This window comes from Elgaria multicarinata, chromosome 1 (assembly GCF_023053635.1).
Source record: "Elgaria multicarinata webbii isolate HBS135686 ecotype San Diego chromosome 1, rElgMul1.1.pri, whole genome shotgun sequence".
NCBI lineage: Eukaryota > Metazoa > Chordata > Lepidosauria > Squamata > Anguidae > Elgaria > Elgaria multicarinata.
This window is the reverse complement of record NC_086171.1, coordinates 8,599,548-8,617,286: the sequence shown is the minus strand read 5'-3', so window position 1 is coordinate 8,617,286 and position 17,739 is coordinate 8,599,548. Positions and strand designations below refer to the sequence as shown.

Sequence of the window (17,739 nt, the reverse complement as noted above, 5' to 3'; positions counted from 1 at the left end):
TGCAAATCGAGCAGCGATCGAATGTGAATTTTGCAAATTTCACCCAAATTTGCACAGATTTCCTAATCTGTGCAACTTTCCTCCTTGGACCAAAGCACAGCTGATTCAGTCGATGGATTCAGTCTATTCAAGGTGCTGGTTTTAACCTATAAAGCCTTATACGGCTTGGGACCACAATACCTGATGGAACACCTCTCTCAACATGAACCTACCCGTACACTACACTCATCTTCTAAGGTCGTCCTCCGGGTGCCTACTCTGAGGGAAGCTCAGAGGACGGCAACCAGGGAGAGGGCCTTTTCAGTGGTGGCCCTTCAATTATGGAATTATCTCCCTGATGAGGCTCGCCTGGCACCAACATTGTTATCTTTTTGGCGCCAGGTCAAGACTTCTCTCTTCTCCCAGGCATTTAACAGCATATGCTGAGTTTTTTGACTGACCCCAGAATAGTTGTTTTTAAATGGATCTTGTCTGTTTTTGTTTGTATTTTATGCTTTTTATGGTTTAAAATTTTGTATATTTCTTTTTAATGTTCACTGTTCTTAACTTTTGTAAACGGCCCAGAGAGCTTCGGCTGTGGGGCAGTATATAAATGTAATAAATCAAGAAGAAGAAGAAGAAGAAGAAGAAGAAGAAGAAGAAGAAGAAGAAGAAGAAGAAGAAGAAGAAGAAGAAGAAGAAGGTGGTTGCACAAGTTAGGAAAGCCAGGTAAATCAAACTGGGGAAATAGCACAAATTGAACATGAATACAGGTTTAGCAATTTACAAATAGTTTCGGTGGATGGTAGAGACAAAGATCTGGAGTGACCCAGTTTGAGGGAGGCTGCCATAGGGAAAAAGGATGAATGACCAAGCCTATCATATCCCCTTTGATTTGGTGACTATGGCCATTTCTGCACCTGCCTTTTTTCTGGGATTGTTCAGGGATCATCCCTGTGCATCCAAATGACACACAAGGGATCCCAGGAGCAGGCAGGGATGATCCCTCCATTTGCCTGGGATAATCCTTAGGTGGAGAAAGGGCCTATGAGGCATGCCTCCATTACCTACTTTATGTGATCCAACACTCACTCACTCTCCCCAGGGAATGCTGGGAACTCTAGCTTCAAGGGTGGGGTTAACAGCCTCGACGTTTCAGTGCAACCATTCAACTAGGAAAGGGGTTTAGCTCAGTTGTCAGAGCACATGTGCTTTACATACAGAAGGTCCAGGGTTCAATCCCTGTTACTTCTAGGTAGGGCTAGGAAGGAATTCTGCCTGAAATCTTGGAATGCCACTGCCAACCAGTGCCAACAATACTGGGCTGGATGGACCCATGGTCTGACTCAGTGTAAATGAGCTTCCTATGTTCCTAGAACTCCCAGGATTTCATGGGCAAAAACAGTGATGCCAACACAAACCTTACATCAAGCAACTGAATTTGGGTGTCATGCAAGAAAAGCAATTTGTTAATTTTATTATTAATTGTTATTGTTGTTGTTATTGTTATTATTTTCTCTTTCCCGCTCATGGTGGTTTTTCTAGATTAACATGATGGGCAGTGCAAAATCATCCTGTCTTTTACAGATTCAGGAATTTCCTGACAATTGAGCATGTTTTAAGTATGACTGCTTTCTGGATGTTGGCGTGGATGTATTTTGGTAGGCCCAGTTTCTGAAGGTTTTCTGTATAGTTTTTTTGATGTGCTGCCAGTGACTGATGTGACTAATGGAATAATTGTGACCTTCTCCTGTTGCCATAGTTCTTTGACTTCCATGGCCGGTGGTGTATATTTTTCTCTCTTTTCCTCTTCCTTTTCAACAACATTTTTGTCATTCGTTATTGCTATGTCAATGAGGTCTGTGTGTTTTTCTTTTTGTGTGTGTCTATGACTGTTATGTCTAGTCAGTTGCAAGGTATTGTTTTGTCAGTATGAATTGTTCTGCATTTTCCAAGACTGTTTCGGGTGAGTATGTATAGCACTAAGATCATCTTCTTGGCTCGCCGCTCTGACCATGTTACTCCACTTCTGAAATCTCTTCATTGGCTTCCAATTCACCTCAGAGTCCAATATAAGCTCCTCCTGTTGACCTAACAAAGCTTTTCACAGTCTAGCTCCTTCCTATCTTTCCTCTCTCATCTCACACTATCGCCCCGCTCGTGCTCTTCACTCCTCTGATGCCATGTTTCTTACCTGCCCAAGGGTCTCTACTTCCCTTGCTCGGCTTCGTCCATTTTCCTCCGCCACCCCTTATGCCTGGAACGCTCTTCCAGAACATTGGCGAACTACAAGTTCAATCTCAGCTTTTAAAGCTCAGCTAAAAACTTTTCTTTTTTCTAAAGCTTACTTTTATACTGTTAGTTTTACTCTACCCCTGCGCCTGTTTGGTGCATTCTCTTCCCCTTCTTATTGTTTTATTGTGATTCTATTAGAATGTAAGCCTACGTGACAAGGTTTTAGCTGTTCTATTGTTTTACTCTGTACAGCACCATTTATTTACAGCACCATTTATTTATAGTGCTATATAAATAAATAAATAAATAAATAAATAAATAAATAAATAGGTGTAGGTTGTTTGATAAGGTTGAATTTGATGGCCAGTTGTTGGTGAATCATTTTTGCATTATTATTATTATTATTATTATTATTATTATTATTATTATATTTACTGCCAGGGTGGAGTAGATGCTCTTGTGGGATTTTCTTAACTTGACAGGCCTTGGGTACAGTACGCCTTAGATGTATTTGTCCTGATTTCTACGGCAGCTTGGTAGCTCATGCATTTTAATATCCCCGCCACTTGCTTGATCATTTAGCTAACTTGGAAGGCAGAAGAGCACAAGGACAGCAAGAGGTCCGGTGTTCCTCTATGAGTGGAGACAATTGCAGGGCTTTCTGCTCTTCAAAGCACTCAGATCAAACGGAAAACTCACTAAGACAGTTAACAGGATGGGTCCCTTGATGATCCACGGCATCACAGAGTTCTCTTCATCATCATCCCAGCATCTGAAATACCCAATGCAAGGGGAACAAATTATTCACATTAACCTGGAAGAGGCAATCGCCTCCCGCCTTTACACCTTGCTTTGATGAATATACTGGGCTTTGTGCTCTACTATCAAAACAAGATTTCCTGTTCATCCCAGTATTTCTGCTTTGTTTAACTCACTGGATTCAACTCCCCACTCAGCTGCTTAGCTTTACCGGGTGACCTTGGAAGAGCCACTACCTTTTACACTGATCTTCCTCACAGGAGGTAAAGATAAAAACTGGACGCTACAACAAATTACTGCCAGCAGTAATGGAGAATCTTTTCCTCCCAGGATATCATGGCCTGGAGTATAAGCCCCATCATTCTCCAACAGGGAATGAGGCCTTAGCTAGACCTAGCGGTCTAGCGGCATGGAAGGGTGAAGATCCCATGATATTTTTTTCGTGAGATCTCCCCCTCAGTACACACGCGGTGTGCGATGACCTCAGAGGGAGAGGCGTTGCACCTGCCATTTTTTAATTTTTCTTAAGGGGACAGCAGCGCACAAACGCTCGTGTTTTTTTAAAAAATAATTACTTTCCTTGCTCCCCCCCCCGATGGGCGCAGGGCTCCTGAGGAGTGCTGCACCCCATGCGCGGATCCCAGCTCCTCATGAGGAATCGCAAGGAGACGGGACAAACCGTGGCACCCCGCCACATGTTCCGTGGTCTCGGGATCAGCCCAAGCCCACAGAAAAAGCAGGCCTAAAGGAGAGGGCAAGATCCCAGGGCAGGGGAGGGATCATCCCTCCCTGATCCCGGGATCCCCTGTGCGTCATGTGGACACACATGGACGATCCCGGGGGTCGCCCTGGGTAAAGCCACATCTAGCTAAGGCCTGAGACTCAGGATACCATTTCCTGCAGGAGAAAACGTCTATCCACATGTTTTTGACACCAGATAGACAGCCAGGCGGGACAATCTTGTGTTTGCTGGGGGGGGGGGCATCAAGAATTGACCTGCCACCTCCCACATGCAAAACACATCCCCTACAACTAAGCAATGGTCTTTCCCCATCCATAGACTACAATTGTAGACTTAAACCCTTAAACAATGTACTCATAGAATCATAGAACAGTAGAGTTGGAAGGGGCCTCTAAGGCCATCGAGTCCAACCCCCTGCTCCAAGCAGGAATCCACCTTAAAGCATCCCTGGCAGAGGCCTTCTTTTTCATTAAAAGAATAGTGTTGTGAGTCTGATTGAAACCCTTTTCTTTTCGTAATCATATTGTGAACGTGTAATAATGAAAATCACCCAGTATTCTGCTTGTACAGCCTGGTCAGGACCCACGTCAATGTTACAGTCGCTGGTGCTCCTGAGGCAAAGGACAAAAGACTGAACAAAAGACCAAAGAAAACATACAGCCGAACGCAGAGATATGCTAGATTTATTTCTCCTTTTTTGGAATTCCATCCATTTTCATTGTTTGGCTCTTCATTTGTGGCATTGACATGCGTTTCATTCAACGGTTTGCTTCCAATAGTGGCCTTGCACTAGTGGAAATAGGACAAGTGAACAATGTCCAAGATCACTAGAATTCTCTGAACATTGCCTCACTACTTGCCTTGTGTCTGATTCCCGTTCGCATTTGTTATTGGTGCTTGCTCCGCGTGAATTGGAAAGGTGTGTAAATTGGTCAGCGTTTGAATGGAAGATTTGTGCAAGTTTCCTCAAATTTGCGCAGTTTTCGTAATTTGCACAACTTTCCTCCATAGGCTAAAGTGAGTCTGATTCAGACTACAGAGGAAGCTTGGGTGAAATAGGAAATTTGTGCAAATCAAACTGGGAATCAGGAACAAGATGCATGCAAACATGTGTTCAACCATTAGAGAATAATTCCAGTAGGTGCAAGCTTATGCCCACAATCGGAGCTTCAAATGGGGTGAGATTGCAAGTTTTGTGAACAAAAATGACATTCTCAAACATCCCACTTGTACATTAAGGCAACATGATGCAGCTCTGCATAATCGCGGTCGTCTTTGAAATGTACGCAATCAGAAATGGTAGGAAAAAACCCCGATCAGTGGTTACGAATTGGACAATGAAAATTAGGGCCTTGCTAGACCAGGCCGGCTGAGCCGGCCTGGAGGCGGGGCGATGGCACGCTGACATTAGCATGCGCTGCCCCGGCTTCCAGACGCGAGACGCGCAGGGACGTCGGGATCCCTGCAGCATCCGCCATTTTTTAAAAAAAGTTTAAAGGGGCCACGTGCAGCCCGAAGACTCCACCGCTCTCTCTCTCACCTGCCCTCCCCCCTTGCCATCCCTGATGCCTGCTCTCCCCACCCTCTTGCCGGGTCCAGCCTTCCCCCTGCCCCTCTCTTCCCCCCCGGGATCCCCCCCCGGGCCGATGGGCACAGCGCTCGTATGAGCACTGTGCCCAGTCCGTGACTTTTCCCGGCTACTCGCGAGTAAGCAAGTAGCCGCAAAAATCCACGGACCTTGCTAGACGTTCCGCAGCCCTGGCCTCAGGCCGGGGCTGTGGAAAAGGCGCGCCATAAGCGAATTCGCTTATGGCGCGTTAAGGGAGGTCTCAGCGCAGCCTGGGCCCGGATTCCCCTGTGCATCATCTGGACGCACAGCAGGGAAACCAGGCCTCACAGCACGCTAACGCCTCGTCTAGCAAGGCCCTTACTCCCATTCATACCTGCTGATTATACCTTTCATTTGTTTCATAAAAAAATGGGGGAAGATTGGATTAAACTGTTCCTATTTCATTCCATTTTCATTTGTTATGAAACAAATCATAGAGCGCATTCAATTAATCAACAAAAACTCACGCACTTAAGCAACTAAGGCCACAGCTAGACCTAAGGTTTATCCTGGGATCATCCAGAGTTCGCCCCTGCCTGAGCACTGGATCCCCTGTGTGTCACCTAGATGAACAGGTTTGACCCCTGGACAATACAGGGATAAACCTTAGGTCTAGCTATGGCCTAAGTTTCCACTGATTGAGTGACACGGCTTAGGACCACAATACTTGATGGAACGCCTCTCCCGACATGAACCTACCCGTACACTGCACTCAACATCTAAGGTCCTCCTCCGAGTGCCTACTCCGAGGGAAGCTCAGAGGATGGCAACAAGGGAGAGGGCCTTTTCAATGGTGGCCCCCCAATTATGGAATGATCACCCCGATGAGGCTCGCCTGGCGCCAACATTGTTATCTTTTCAGTGCCAGGTCAAGACTTTTCTCTTCTCCCAAGCATTTAACAGCATTTAACAACGCTAAGTTACGGACCCCAGAACCGTTGTTTTTTAAATGGATACTGTTGTTTTTATACTGTTTATGTTTTTGTTGGTTTTAAATTTTGTATACTTTTTAATGTTCACTGTTTATAACTTCTGTAAACCACCCAGAGAGCTTGGGCTATAGGGCGGTATAGAAATGTAATAAATCAAATCAAATCAGTCCCCAAGTGAGGTCAACAGCAGATTGGATACAGAGAAGAAAGCTCCAGGTAACTCCAGCCAGTGAGCCCAATAAGAAAAGGGTTTGTTTGTTTAATGTGCACACACCAAGGACACCAACTGATTTTGTGGTGGTGGACATTGGAGTCGAATTCCACTTGATGGGAGGCAAAAGCCAAAGCAGTCTACTCACCCCAGCCGATCAGGATGAACCTCCAAGCGTACTGTTTGTCAGGTACAAAGGTCAGCACCAGCAAGGTTTGCAGGTACATGCCCTCCACCAGCAGCCAGAAGAAGTTGGCTAAAATGCTGAACTGGAAGAAGGCCACCGCAGCCTTGCACGTCACCTACACAATGCACACCCAACAGCACGGTTAGCTTCAGACAAGGAGATCCTACCCAAACCAAGCATTCAAACCCGCTCTCACACCTTTTCACTTTCTTCTTCTGGGAGGGCTACTGTAACTTTCATAAGTGCATGACAGCCAGAAATTCATCAGGTCAAGCTTTCCTAGGCCCTTTCTACACCTAAGGGTTATCCCAGGAAAATGGAGGGATCATCCCTGCCTGCTCTCAGGATCCCCTGTGTGGCATTTGGATGCACAGGAACGACCCCAGGATATAGCGCTGGTGGAGACATGCCCCGAGTCTCATCTTTCTTCGGAAAACTATACCTGATGAATTTCTGACATCCAGTTGGACCTCAGGCCTGGAGGCCACAGCTCCTGGGGTCCCACTCTGTTTCTCCAGGGTTTCCAAGATGGCCACACAACCTTCCCATAATCCCACTCCCTTCCCCCAACCACTAACAAAATAATCAATAACTAAGCACGGAATAACGGGCTCAAGTGACAGGAAGCTGGATTCTGGCTGGACATCAGGAAAAACTTCCTGACTGTTAGAGCAGTACGACAATGGAACCAATGACCTGGAGAGGTGGTGGGCTCTCCCACCCTAGAGGGATTCAAGACACAGCTGGACAGCCATCTATCAGAGATGGCCTTATTGGCCCCTTCCGACTCTGCTATTCTGTGATTCTATGATAAGCCTGTTGGATCCTGGAATGGATCCTGGTTATGTTTTCCATTGATTTGTTAATTGCTGAGGATCTGGAGGAACAGAAGACTCAGCAGAAACTTAAAGGTCAACTCTACACCTGGACATTGAGTGTCATAATTGAATAATTGTCTAACTGATTGTCTTCAATTAAGGGTTGCAAGGAGCTGCATCATTGTACAGGTTGCCTATAAAAGTAAATGTATTTTCATGTGCCTGTATAACTTCCATGTCCCTCATGTGAGCTGTATTGACTGACCGTTTGTAAGTATTTGTATCTGTAATGCCATAACTAAATTATATATTTATTTGCCAGTAAAAAGGTTTATTTGAACCTATATAAATCTCTGTCTTAATTCACGTCTTTGCTGATTTGGCTGAGAACCGCTGTAATCTCTGCTAGTCTCTGTAGGGCCCAGACAGAGACTTAACACAAAAGGTTATGTGCCAGAAACCCAGTCTGTGCAATCACTAAACAGCTTCTAAAGCCATAACTCAACAAAGCCTTGAGGACTTTCAGCCTTTTGCGATGGGGGTAAACTGTGCAAAAGCAACTGGCGATCACAGGAAAGAGGAGTCAGGCCAGGGGAATTTCTGCAACATGCTGAGATGGTTCAGAAACTTCAGTTAGTTCAATATAGAGCTGCTAGGTTACTAAATGGCACCGGCCGATCCAACCATGTGATGACAATGGCTTCTTCCAGTTCATTTCTGAGCCCAATTCAAAATATTGGTATTCACCTTGAAAGCCCTAAATGGCTTGGCACCAGAGTGTCTAAAGGCAAGTCTCATCCCTGCTCATGTACCTGCTCAGACTCTTAGGTCATCTTCAGAGTCCTTCCTCTGGGTGCCCCCACCAAAGGAAGCTTGGTGAGTGGCTGCAAGAGAAAGGGCCTTCTCAGTGATGGCACCCCCACTTATGGAATGGAGAGCCAGTGTGGTGTAGTGGCTAGACTGTGGGACTGGGAGTTGGGAGATCCAGGTTCTAGTCCCCACTCGGCCATGGAAACCCACTGGGTGACTTTGGGCCAGTCACAGACTCTCAGCCCAACCTACCTCACAGGGTTGTTGTTGTGAGGGTAAATTTGAGAGGAGGAGGATTATGTACGCCGCCTTGTGTTCCTTGGAGGAAAAAAAGGCAGGATATAAATGCAATAATAAAAATAATAAAATAAAATAAACTCCCCAAAGACGTTCACCCGGCACCTACATTGTTAGCTTTTCAATGCTAGGCAAAGACCCTTCTTTCCTCTTTTAGAGAACCACTTCTGGTTATTATGGTTGTTTTCATCAATCACATAAGAACATAAGAAGTCCCATGCTGGATCAGATGAAAGGTCCCTCTAGTCCAGCACTCTGTTCACACAGTGATCAATGAGCCATTGGCCAGGAACCAACAAAGCAGGACATGGTGCAACAGCACCCTCCCACCCATGTTCCCCAGCAACTGGTGCACACAGGCTTACTGCCTCGAATACTGGAGATAGCACACAACTATCAGAGCTAGTAGCCATGGATAGCCTTCGCCTCCGGGAATTTATCCAACCCCCTTTTAAAGCCATCCAAATTGGTGGCCATCACTACATCTTGTGGTAGAGAGTCCCATAATTTAACTATGTGCTGTGTGAAGAAAAACTTCCTTTAATTTGTCCTGGATCTCCCACCCATCAGCTTCATGGGATGACCCCACTGGGTTCTACTATTTTGAGAGAGGGAGAAAAATGTCTCCCTCTCCGCACTCTCCATACCATGCATAATTTTGTACATGTTATGTTCCATTTTATTCTTTCCAATATTTCCGTTGAATCTTATATTTTTAACTTGGTTTTAAAATGGCATTTTTAGGTTTGTTAGTTTTTAACTGCTTGTCCTCCACCCAGGGAACACTAGATATTTAGAAATGAAATAAATAAATGAATAAAATAAGGAGGCCTACCACCTGGGGAACCCAGGAGGTTCCAGACTGCGACCCAAGGCAGGCTGTATTTGGCTCATGGGCCTGAGGTCCTTCGCCTCTCCCTTAGTATAAAATCATATTCAGATCAGGTAAGATGCATACTGTTGACATCAAGCAGTGGTCCATGCTGTCATCTGAGAACAAGATGGCATCTTTGGTGAAAACGGCAGCCGCCCGCAGGATGAACGAGATAAACAAATGCATGTGGATGTAATTCCGTGTACAGTGAAACTTCCTGAATGGGAGTAGAAAAATAAAATATTGTTTTGCAAACTGACATAACCTAGTTGAGCTAGATTCTGGCCTTAGGCATTTCTTGTGCCTCAAGTGACCTCTATTTGATGAGGACAAGCAAAGATTCTTAGGCCTTGGCTAGACCTAAGGTTTATCCCGGGATTGTCCTGGGGTCATCCCTGCCTGCTCCCGGGATACCCTGTGTGTCATTTAGATGAACAGGGTTGACCCCGGGACAATCCCGGGATAAACCTTAGGTCTAGCTAAAGCCTTAGAGTGCAACTTAAAATTATGGATGTCTGTCACTGGATAAACTGATCCTTTTGTGGCTCGCAGGAGGTCCGTGTCATGCTCAACTTGGCCTGCATTTATTTTATTATTTATTTATTTATTTTATTTATTGCATTTTTATACCACCCAATAGCTGAAGCTCTCTGGGCGGTTCACAAAAATTAAAACCATTCGAAGTATAAAGGAACCAGTATAAAAAACATGATATAAAATACAATATAAAAGCACAACCTGCATTTGCAAGCTGAGCTGCGGGTTTTCCCCGAACCTGGGAAACGTTTTGCATATATTTCATTTGTGTCACTGTAATTTGTGGAAAGAGAGATTTTTGTAAATTACAAGCAAGATTTGCACAAATTTGAGGAATTTGCGTAAATTACGGGCATAGTTTGGGTAATTTGTAGAAATTACGACAGCAATTTGCAAAACATGAATGATGTGAGTATCCTTGGATAGGGATGGTATCGTCATGTGTGGTTTAGGAATAGTGCAGGCATCTGGTTGAGGCTGAAAACCCTGTGAGAAATCACTAGCTCAGCCTCCTGGGGACCAGTCCATAGATCCCAACACTTGCCTGACTTGAACGTGCCAGGCCAGGCCATCGTGCCAGTTCCTGCTCCCTCCGCAAGATATTTTGCTGTCATGTCTAACCCTAATGCCCTTGTTTCGGGAGAAGATGTTTCAAATAATCAATCAGATTCAGAACTAGAAGGCGCAGCGCCAGACACCAGCCAGCCTGTAACCAGTGGGGGAGGAAGCTCTCATGGGCGATTCCCCAGCTGGCAGTCAGCCCCCTCCAGAGCTTATCGCCTCAAAGCCAAATCCTACACACTCAATGAGAAGTGAGGTTTCTTCCGGAGGTGAGCGTCCCAACAAGCTAGCTGATGCTAGGGTCTGCCAGAAGCTCAAACGCACGGGGCGGAAGGAAGGCATGAGAAAGTCAGTTCGATTACGCCAGAACCTGCCTCCGTGCCAGGTGCTCTGAACTTACGGGCGTTTGGGAAGTGGCTTCCTATTCTTCTTGAACGGACATTTGTCTTGCTTAGTTTGCATAGTTTTGCCTAGGGGGACGTTTCCAAGAAGTTAGACTCCATTCAGGTAGAAGAGACGTTTGTTGCTTAATAAAAACTTTATAGATTACTTAGCAAGCCTCGTTATTTGCCTCCCATCGAAGGCAGGAGTGTTCTGAGAAACACGACACTTGCTTTCGCCCATAACTGTCCCATCACCTTAAAAGGGTGATATAAACAACATTGTAGGCATGGCTGCCTGTAATGTTGCGTACATCGCCCTTAAAGGCCGCCGTTTGCACAAATGGGACATTTATGGACAAGAATGAGCTTGAGCAACCACGCCTCCCTCTGCTGGTGCTCTCTCTCTCTCTGGTACCAGCAGAAGGAGGCACAGTTGCTTGGCAGCGGCAGAGACAGCACAATGGGAGATGAAAGGGTAGCGCTTCCCTCTCAGTTCCCATCATGCCGCCTCTGACCACCACTATACGCAAAATGGTGACTCATTGGGTAAGTTGGTGGTGGCTCAATCAGCACCTGTGGACCCCTGGGTGGCTCACACTCTGATGTGAACAGGGGGAGCTCGCCAGCAGGGTTCCAACAAGGACAGGGTGAGGTGGCAGAAGCTGAGGTCCTAGCTAGACCTACCTGCTATCCCACGATGGAGGAGGGAAGATCTCGCGTTTTGTTTAACGCGAGATTCCTCCTCTGTTTACATGCGGTGCGTGACGACTTCTGAAGGAGAGGCGTCGCACCCGCCATTTTTTCCTTTTCTTAACGGACCAGCAGAGCACGAACTCTCATGTGCAAAAGATAAGTACTTTTAAAAATTTAAATCACTTTCCCCGCTCTCCCCACCCTACCCCTGATGGGCGCAGCAGAGCCGGGTCAACCCACAGCTCCCGGCCACATATTCCGTGGTCTCAGGCTCAGCCTGGGACCATGGAAAAACCAGGGCCAAAGGGGAGGGCTTTCTCCACTGTGGCACCCCGGTTGTGGAATGAGCTCCCCAGAGAGGTCTGCCTGGCGCCTACACTGTACTCTTTTCATCGCCAACTGAAGACCTTTTTATTCTCTCAGTATTTAAACACTTAACTTTAACTTAAATTTAAATTTTACTGTTCTAACTCTGTATTTTAATCTTATATCAATTATGCTGCGTGGTTTTATCCTGGTTGTGCTTTTTATACCGTATTTTGTATTTGGGCTTTTAACCTGTCGGTTGTTTTATTACGGTTTTAATTTTTGTGAACCGCCCAGAGAGCTTCGGCTGTTGGGCGGTATAAAAATGTAATAAATAAATAAATAAATAAATAAATCCAGGGGCAAGGGAGGGATCATCCCTCCCTGATCCCGGGATCCCCTGTGCATCACGTGGATCACCCCGGGATAAAGCCCCGTCTATCTATGGCCATCGTCACAATTTACCGGAAGAAGGAGAAGATTAGGAGTGCTGTAATGAGCGATGCCAGAGATGTCGCATAGCCCGCGGTGTAGATGTGCCAGAATGCTGAATAGTATGATTTCTGTGGGAGAAGAGAAAAGATTCATAAATAAAGGCACATGGGGACAAGTCAGCTCTCGGAATTATGGCCTGGTTTCCCTTGGTAACCACGGAGAAGGGAAAGGATAGCAAGTTGTAGAAGACAAAGAAGTAGCATTTTTTTTGCCATTTCATTACCGATAAAGCAAACACGCCTGTTCATTTTCAGATTTCCAGGTAAGTGGTGGGCAGTTTATCGATTCACTTATAAGGACGTATGAGTTTTAAAAAATTATGATTATATTGCAAAAGACATCTGAGCATGCCCCGTAATCCTGGCAGAAGGTTTTTCACTCTTTCCTTTTCATTCTTTCTTTTCCCCTCCCCGCTTTACCTTTAAAAAGAAAATTGTGTAACCACACATGGTGGCGTAAGACTGCCTTGTTTCAACCTGACGCTCACATATTTTGCAAGCAAAAATTCATTTCTCATACAACCTAAAATAAACAGATCCAGGATTTTTTTTTTAAAAAAAAACATGGCACAGAACCGCTGTAGAAACAGTGGATCCCAACAGGACTGAAGGATAGGAGGATATAGACATTACATGTTGGAGGAAATGCATTTTAGGCAACTATTTGTACCCCACCGAAACCACTATTTGGGCTGAAATGGGAGAATATGCAGCGCAGACGTTGTCCCGACTGACCTGATCTTCTGGTCCTTTAGTTAAACTGTCTTCAAACCCACAGGCAACTGAATACGGTGGGAATGGGTCTGACCAGTAAAGGCCTGGTGTGCAATTTCTGTGCAGGAACCCTGTGGAAAATAAGGTCAGCGTGAAGCAATCGGCATGGCTGAGAAACTAGAAATCAACATTTCCTATGTCTTTGGTGAGTTGACATTGCCATATTTTGGGCATGTAAGGTGCAAGTAGGAATCCCGGAACCTGGTAACGGGGGACCCAGGGGCCTTATGCTCTGTTCCACAGGAATAGCGTAGAAGATGAGAAACTGGTGGGCCTGAGATGTTGTGGACCGCAGCGCCCCCTCCCTGAGAGAAGTTGGAAGAGAAACTGCAACCAGTCAACCCAGAAGCTATCAGGTGACTAGGGGAACAAATAGGGACCTAGCTAGCCTTGTATCAGAACTCTCCAAGACTTAACTCCCTAATACATCTGCAAGAGATGATGCAATGTAGTCCTTCTCTCCACCAATTCTTAAACACGCCTGTCTTCAGCCATGCCATCCACCTGTACCTCTTTCAATCCTCCTCTGCCTGGTCTAGAACTTGACTCCCAGTTTGTCCAGACTACACCCTTTGCCTCTGACCCATTCAGGCCCTGAAAAAGAGGTATAAAGGTGTGTGGGCGATGGTGGCAATGGGAAACATGAAAGACAACATTTCTTGCCATGTATGTTGGTGATTTCTTCAAAAAATCCTGGGCACGGGAGCGTCACCACCTCGCCAAACGTGGCTTTTGGCCAGCAACTCAGTCCGTCCCAAATCCCTGCGCATCCTGAGGAGAAACTAAATGTGAAGTTGAAGACTTTTACACTCTAAGGTCATGAAAAGTGACTTCAGGGGGTCCGGCAGAAGGGGTTCTGGGGCTAGATTCCATGGTGCTGCTTCTGTGGGAGAAATACTGGATCATCAAGGGTGAGCTATTCCACCTGCTCCCCTCCCCCCACACTTGGAGACTTTAAAGCAAGGCTGGAGCTGAAGGCTAGGAGGTGCTGCTTCTGGGGGAGAAACGTTGGACCATCAAGGGTGAGCTATTCCACGTGCTCCCCTACCCCCCCCCAACCTGGAGACATTAAAGCAAGGCTGGAGCTGAAGGCTGGGAGGTGCTGCTTCTGGGGGAGAAACGTTGGACCATCAAGGGTGAGCTATTCCACCTGCTCCCCTCCCCCCCACACTTGGAGACTTTAAAGCAAGGCTGGAGCTGAAGGCTAGGAGGTGCTGCTTCTGGGGGAGAAACGTTGGACCATCAAGGGTGAGCTATTCCACGTGCTCCCCTACCCCCCCCCCAACCTGGAGACTTTAAAGCAAGGCTGGAGCTGAAGGCTTTTCTCCCCCTTATCTGGTTTGTTTTGCAGTACATATGTATTTAGTATATTTTAAATATTATAGTGACATTGTTCATTGTCACAATGTACATTGTTAAATATTGTACATTGTACAAATGCACATTGTTTGTACATTGTTAAATATTGTTGTAGTTTTTAATTTTTGTAAACCGCCCAGAGAGCTTTGGCTATTAGGCGGTATAAAAATGCAATAAATGAAATGAAATGAGTAAACATGGGACAAACTGGTTAGGATTTTTGGAGAAAGGTGCCCAATTTAATTGTTTCAGGGTAGACTCACAAAGAGGAGTTAGGGTGACCTTATGAAAAGTTGGACAGGGCTCCTGTATCTTTAACAGTTGTATTGAAAAGGGAATTTCAGCAGGTGTCATTTGTATATATGGAGAACCTGGTGAAATCCCCTCTTCATCACAACAGATAAAGCTGCAGGTGCCCTGCCCTCTTTTAAATCTGGTCACTGTAGTATAGCTCCTGCACCTTTAACTGTTGTGACGAAGAGGGAATTTCATCAGGTTCTCGATATATACAAATGACACCTGGTGAAATTCCCTTGTCTATAAAACTGTTAAAGATACAGGAGCCCTGTCCTCCTTTTCATAGGGTCACCCTATTCAATGGGAGCATGATGGAACAAAGGACTCCTGGCAATCCACAAAACACAGATGAAATGGATTTAATCGAATTCATGCATCCCTACTCAGCCTGATTATCTGGAGTGGGTAAGACAGGGCTTCCTAGAATACACTTTTTTTCCTAGACAGAGAGATGGAGGACCCTGCTGAATCAGACCATAGACCCACTTTGTTCCATATCCTAGTTCGCACAGGGTAGGGTGACCATATGAAAAGGAGGACAGGGCTCCTGTATCTTTAACAGTTAATTTCAGCAGGTGTCATCTGTATATATGGAGAACCTGGTGAAATTCCCTCTTCATCACAACACTTAAAGCTGCAGGAGCTATACCAGAGTGACCAGATTTAAAAGAGGGCAGGGCACCTGCAGCTTTGACTGTTGTGATGAAGAGGAAATTTCACCAGGTTCCCCATATATACAAATGACACCTGGTGAAATTCCCTTGTCTATACAACTGTTAAAGATACAGGAGCCCTGTCCTCCTTTTCATAGGGTCACCCTACCCCAGGGGCTGCAATAGCCATCCAGATGCCTCTTCACCCCTTCCCTTGGTCTGATACTCCTCCTTGCTGATTCTGCTATTGTCTTCAGTTGTATGCTTCTTGGGGCAGGGACCTTCCTAGTCATGTAACTCTATAAGGCACCATGGGCACTGAAGGTGAAGTATAAATAGAAGTGAAATACTACAGTAGGGTGACCATATGAAAAGGAGGACAGGGCTCCTATATATTTAACAGTTGCATAGAAAAGGAAATTTCAGCAGGTGTCATTTGTATATATGGGGAACCTGGTGAAATTCACTCTTCATCACAACAGTTAAAGCTGCAGGTGCCCTGCCCTCTTTTAAATCTGGTCACTCTAGTATAGCTCCTGCAGCTTTAACTGTTTTGATGAAGAGGGAATTTCACCAGGTTCCCCATATATACAGATGACACCTGCTGAAATCCCCTTTTCAATACAACTGTTAGATACAGGAGCTCTGTCCTCCTTTTCATATTTATTTATTTATTTATTTATTTATTTATTACATTTTTATACCGCCCAATAGCCGAAGCTCTATGGTCACCCTAACTACATATGGTCACCCTAACTACAGGCATGCTTTGAATTTGGCTGAATCCCAAAATGAATTGGGCTGATTCCGAGATGTCCAAATTGTGGGCTCCTCAAAGTCAATTGCATCTGAATATGATTTGGGAATTGAGGGCATTCAAGGTTGTTTTAAATGGATGCTGCCGTTTTTATACTGTTGCTTTTAAGTCTCTGATGGTTTTTAAATTTTGTATACTTTTAATGTTTACTGTTTTTAGCTTTTGTGAACCGCCCAGAGAACTTCGGCTGTGGGATGGTATATAAATGTAATTAAATAAATAAATAAATAAATAAATAAATAAATAAGGGAATACTAAATAAATCAAAATAATGAAGACTGAACTAGTCCAATCCACACATTTGCATCCCAAAATCTATTTCGTCAAATGAAAAATGGGCTATTTGCTCCTGGTAGCCCTTGAAGAATTGAGCCGATCTGTGTTACCTTGAAAATCCACCATGGCAGATTCATTTTTATCCAAACATTGAGCCTCATCTTTCACAACCTGTTGAAATATTTTACATTCTGGATGGATGGAAGCAACCTAGCAGGAAAAAACAGAGACAGACAAATAAGCAATGGTTATTCACTAGATACACCTGGGCAGGGGCCCTGTGTGCAATTATAATCAGAATGAGAACTGGGACTGGCTTGATTCTTGCACCATATTTTTAAGGACACACAAGCCTTACTCAACATCAAGGCCAATACTAAAGAATGCTTTATTGAAGCAGGAAACCAGCGAGCGAGGCAGTTGGACCATTGTTTGACAATGAAGTTAAAGGAGGACTAAAGGAGAATAAGGAGATTGCAGAGAAGATGAATGAATTCATCCCATCTGTCTTCACTATAGAAGCTATAAGAAGCTATATTTTTGGACCCTCTGGAACTGATGTTTTCAGGAAAGGGGTCTGAGACACTGAAGCAAAGAGTGGCGACAAAAGATGAAGTTCTCAGCCTTATTGACAAATTGAAAGTTAATAAATCACTGGGCCCAAATGGTATCCATTCATTAGTGCTTAAAGTACAAAATAAATAAATAAATGCTGATCTTCTAACAAAATATGTAACGTGTCCCAAACATCAGCTTCTGTACTAGAGGACTGCAAGGAGATCAATGTAACACTATTATTATTATTATTATTATTATTATTATTATTATTATTTTAAAAAGGAGTCTTGGAGGATCTGGGAAATTACAGGATAGTTAGCTTAGGGCCTTGCTAGACCTACCAGATAATCCGGCCAGGAGTCGGGGCGATGGCGCGCTACAGCTAGCACGCGCTGTCGCCCTTTTCCACACGTAAAATGCGATGGGGCAAGGGGAAGCCCCGTCGCGTCCGCCATTTTTGTTTAGAATTAAAGGGCCATGTGTGCAGGAGCGCACCACCAGAGAAGGTAAGTGTTTTTTAAAATAAATATAGGGTCCCCGCTGCCCCTGCCCCTGATTTCCCCCCTACAATGCCTGAT

The 17,739-nt window shown here is 45.0% G+C and overlaps 1 protein-coding gene across 1 annotated transcript in view; it reads right to left on the bottom strand.

Moving 5' to 3' along the window:
* Window positions 1–17,739, bottom strand: part of LOC134392376 (vasoactive intestinal polypeptide receptor 1-like) — a 48,797-nt gene that overhangs the window by 9,791 nt on the left and 21,267 nt on the right. Inside the window, exons 2-9 of the mRNA XM_063116701.1 lie at window positions 16,714–16,813; window positions 13,865–13,972; window positions 13,163–13,272; window positions 12,399–12,496; window positions 9,538–9,670; window positions 6,616–6,769; window positions 4,266–4,326; window positions 2,914–2,986 (exon numbers count right to left, since the gene is read on the bottom strand). Of these exons, the coding sequence (XP_062972771.1) occupies window positions 2,914–2,986; window positions 4,266–4,326; window positions 6,616–6,769; window positions 9,538–9,670; window positions 12,399–12,496; window positions 13,163–13,272; window positions 13,865–13,972; window positions 16,714–16,813 (837 nt within the window). The remainder of the gene's footprint in view (window positions 1–2,913; window positions 2,987–4,265; window positions 4,327–6,615; window positions 6,770–9,537; window positions 9,671–12,398; window positions 12,497–13,162; window positions 13,273–13,864; window positions 13,973–16,713; window positions 16,814–17,739) is intronic.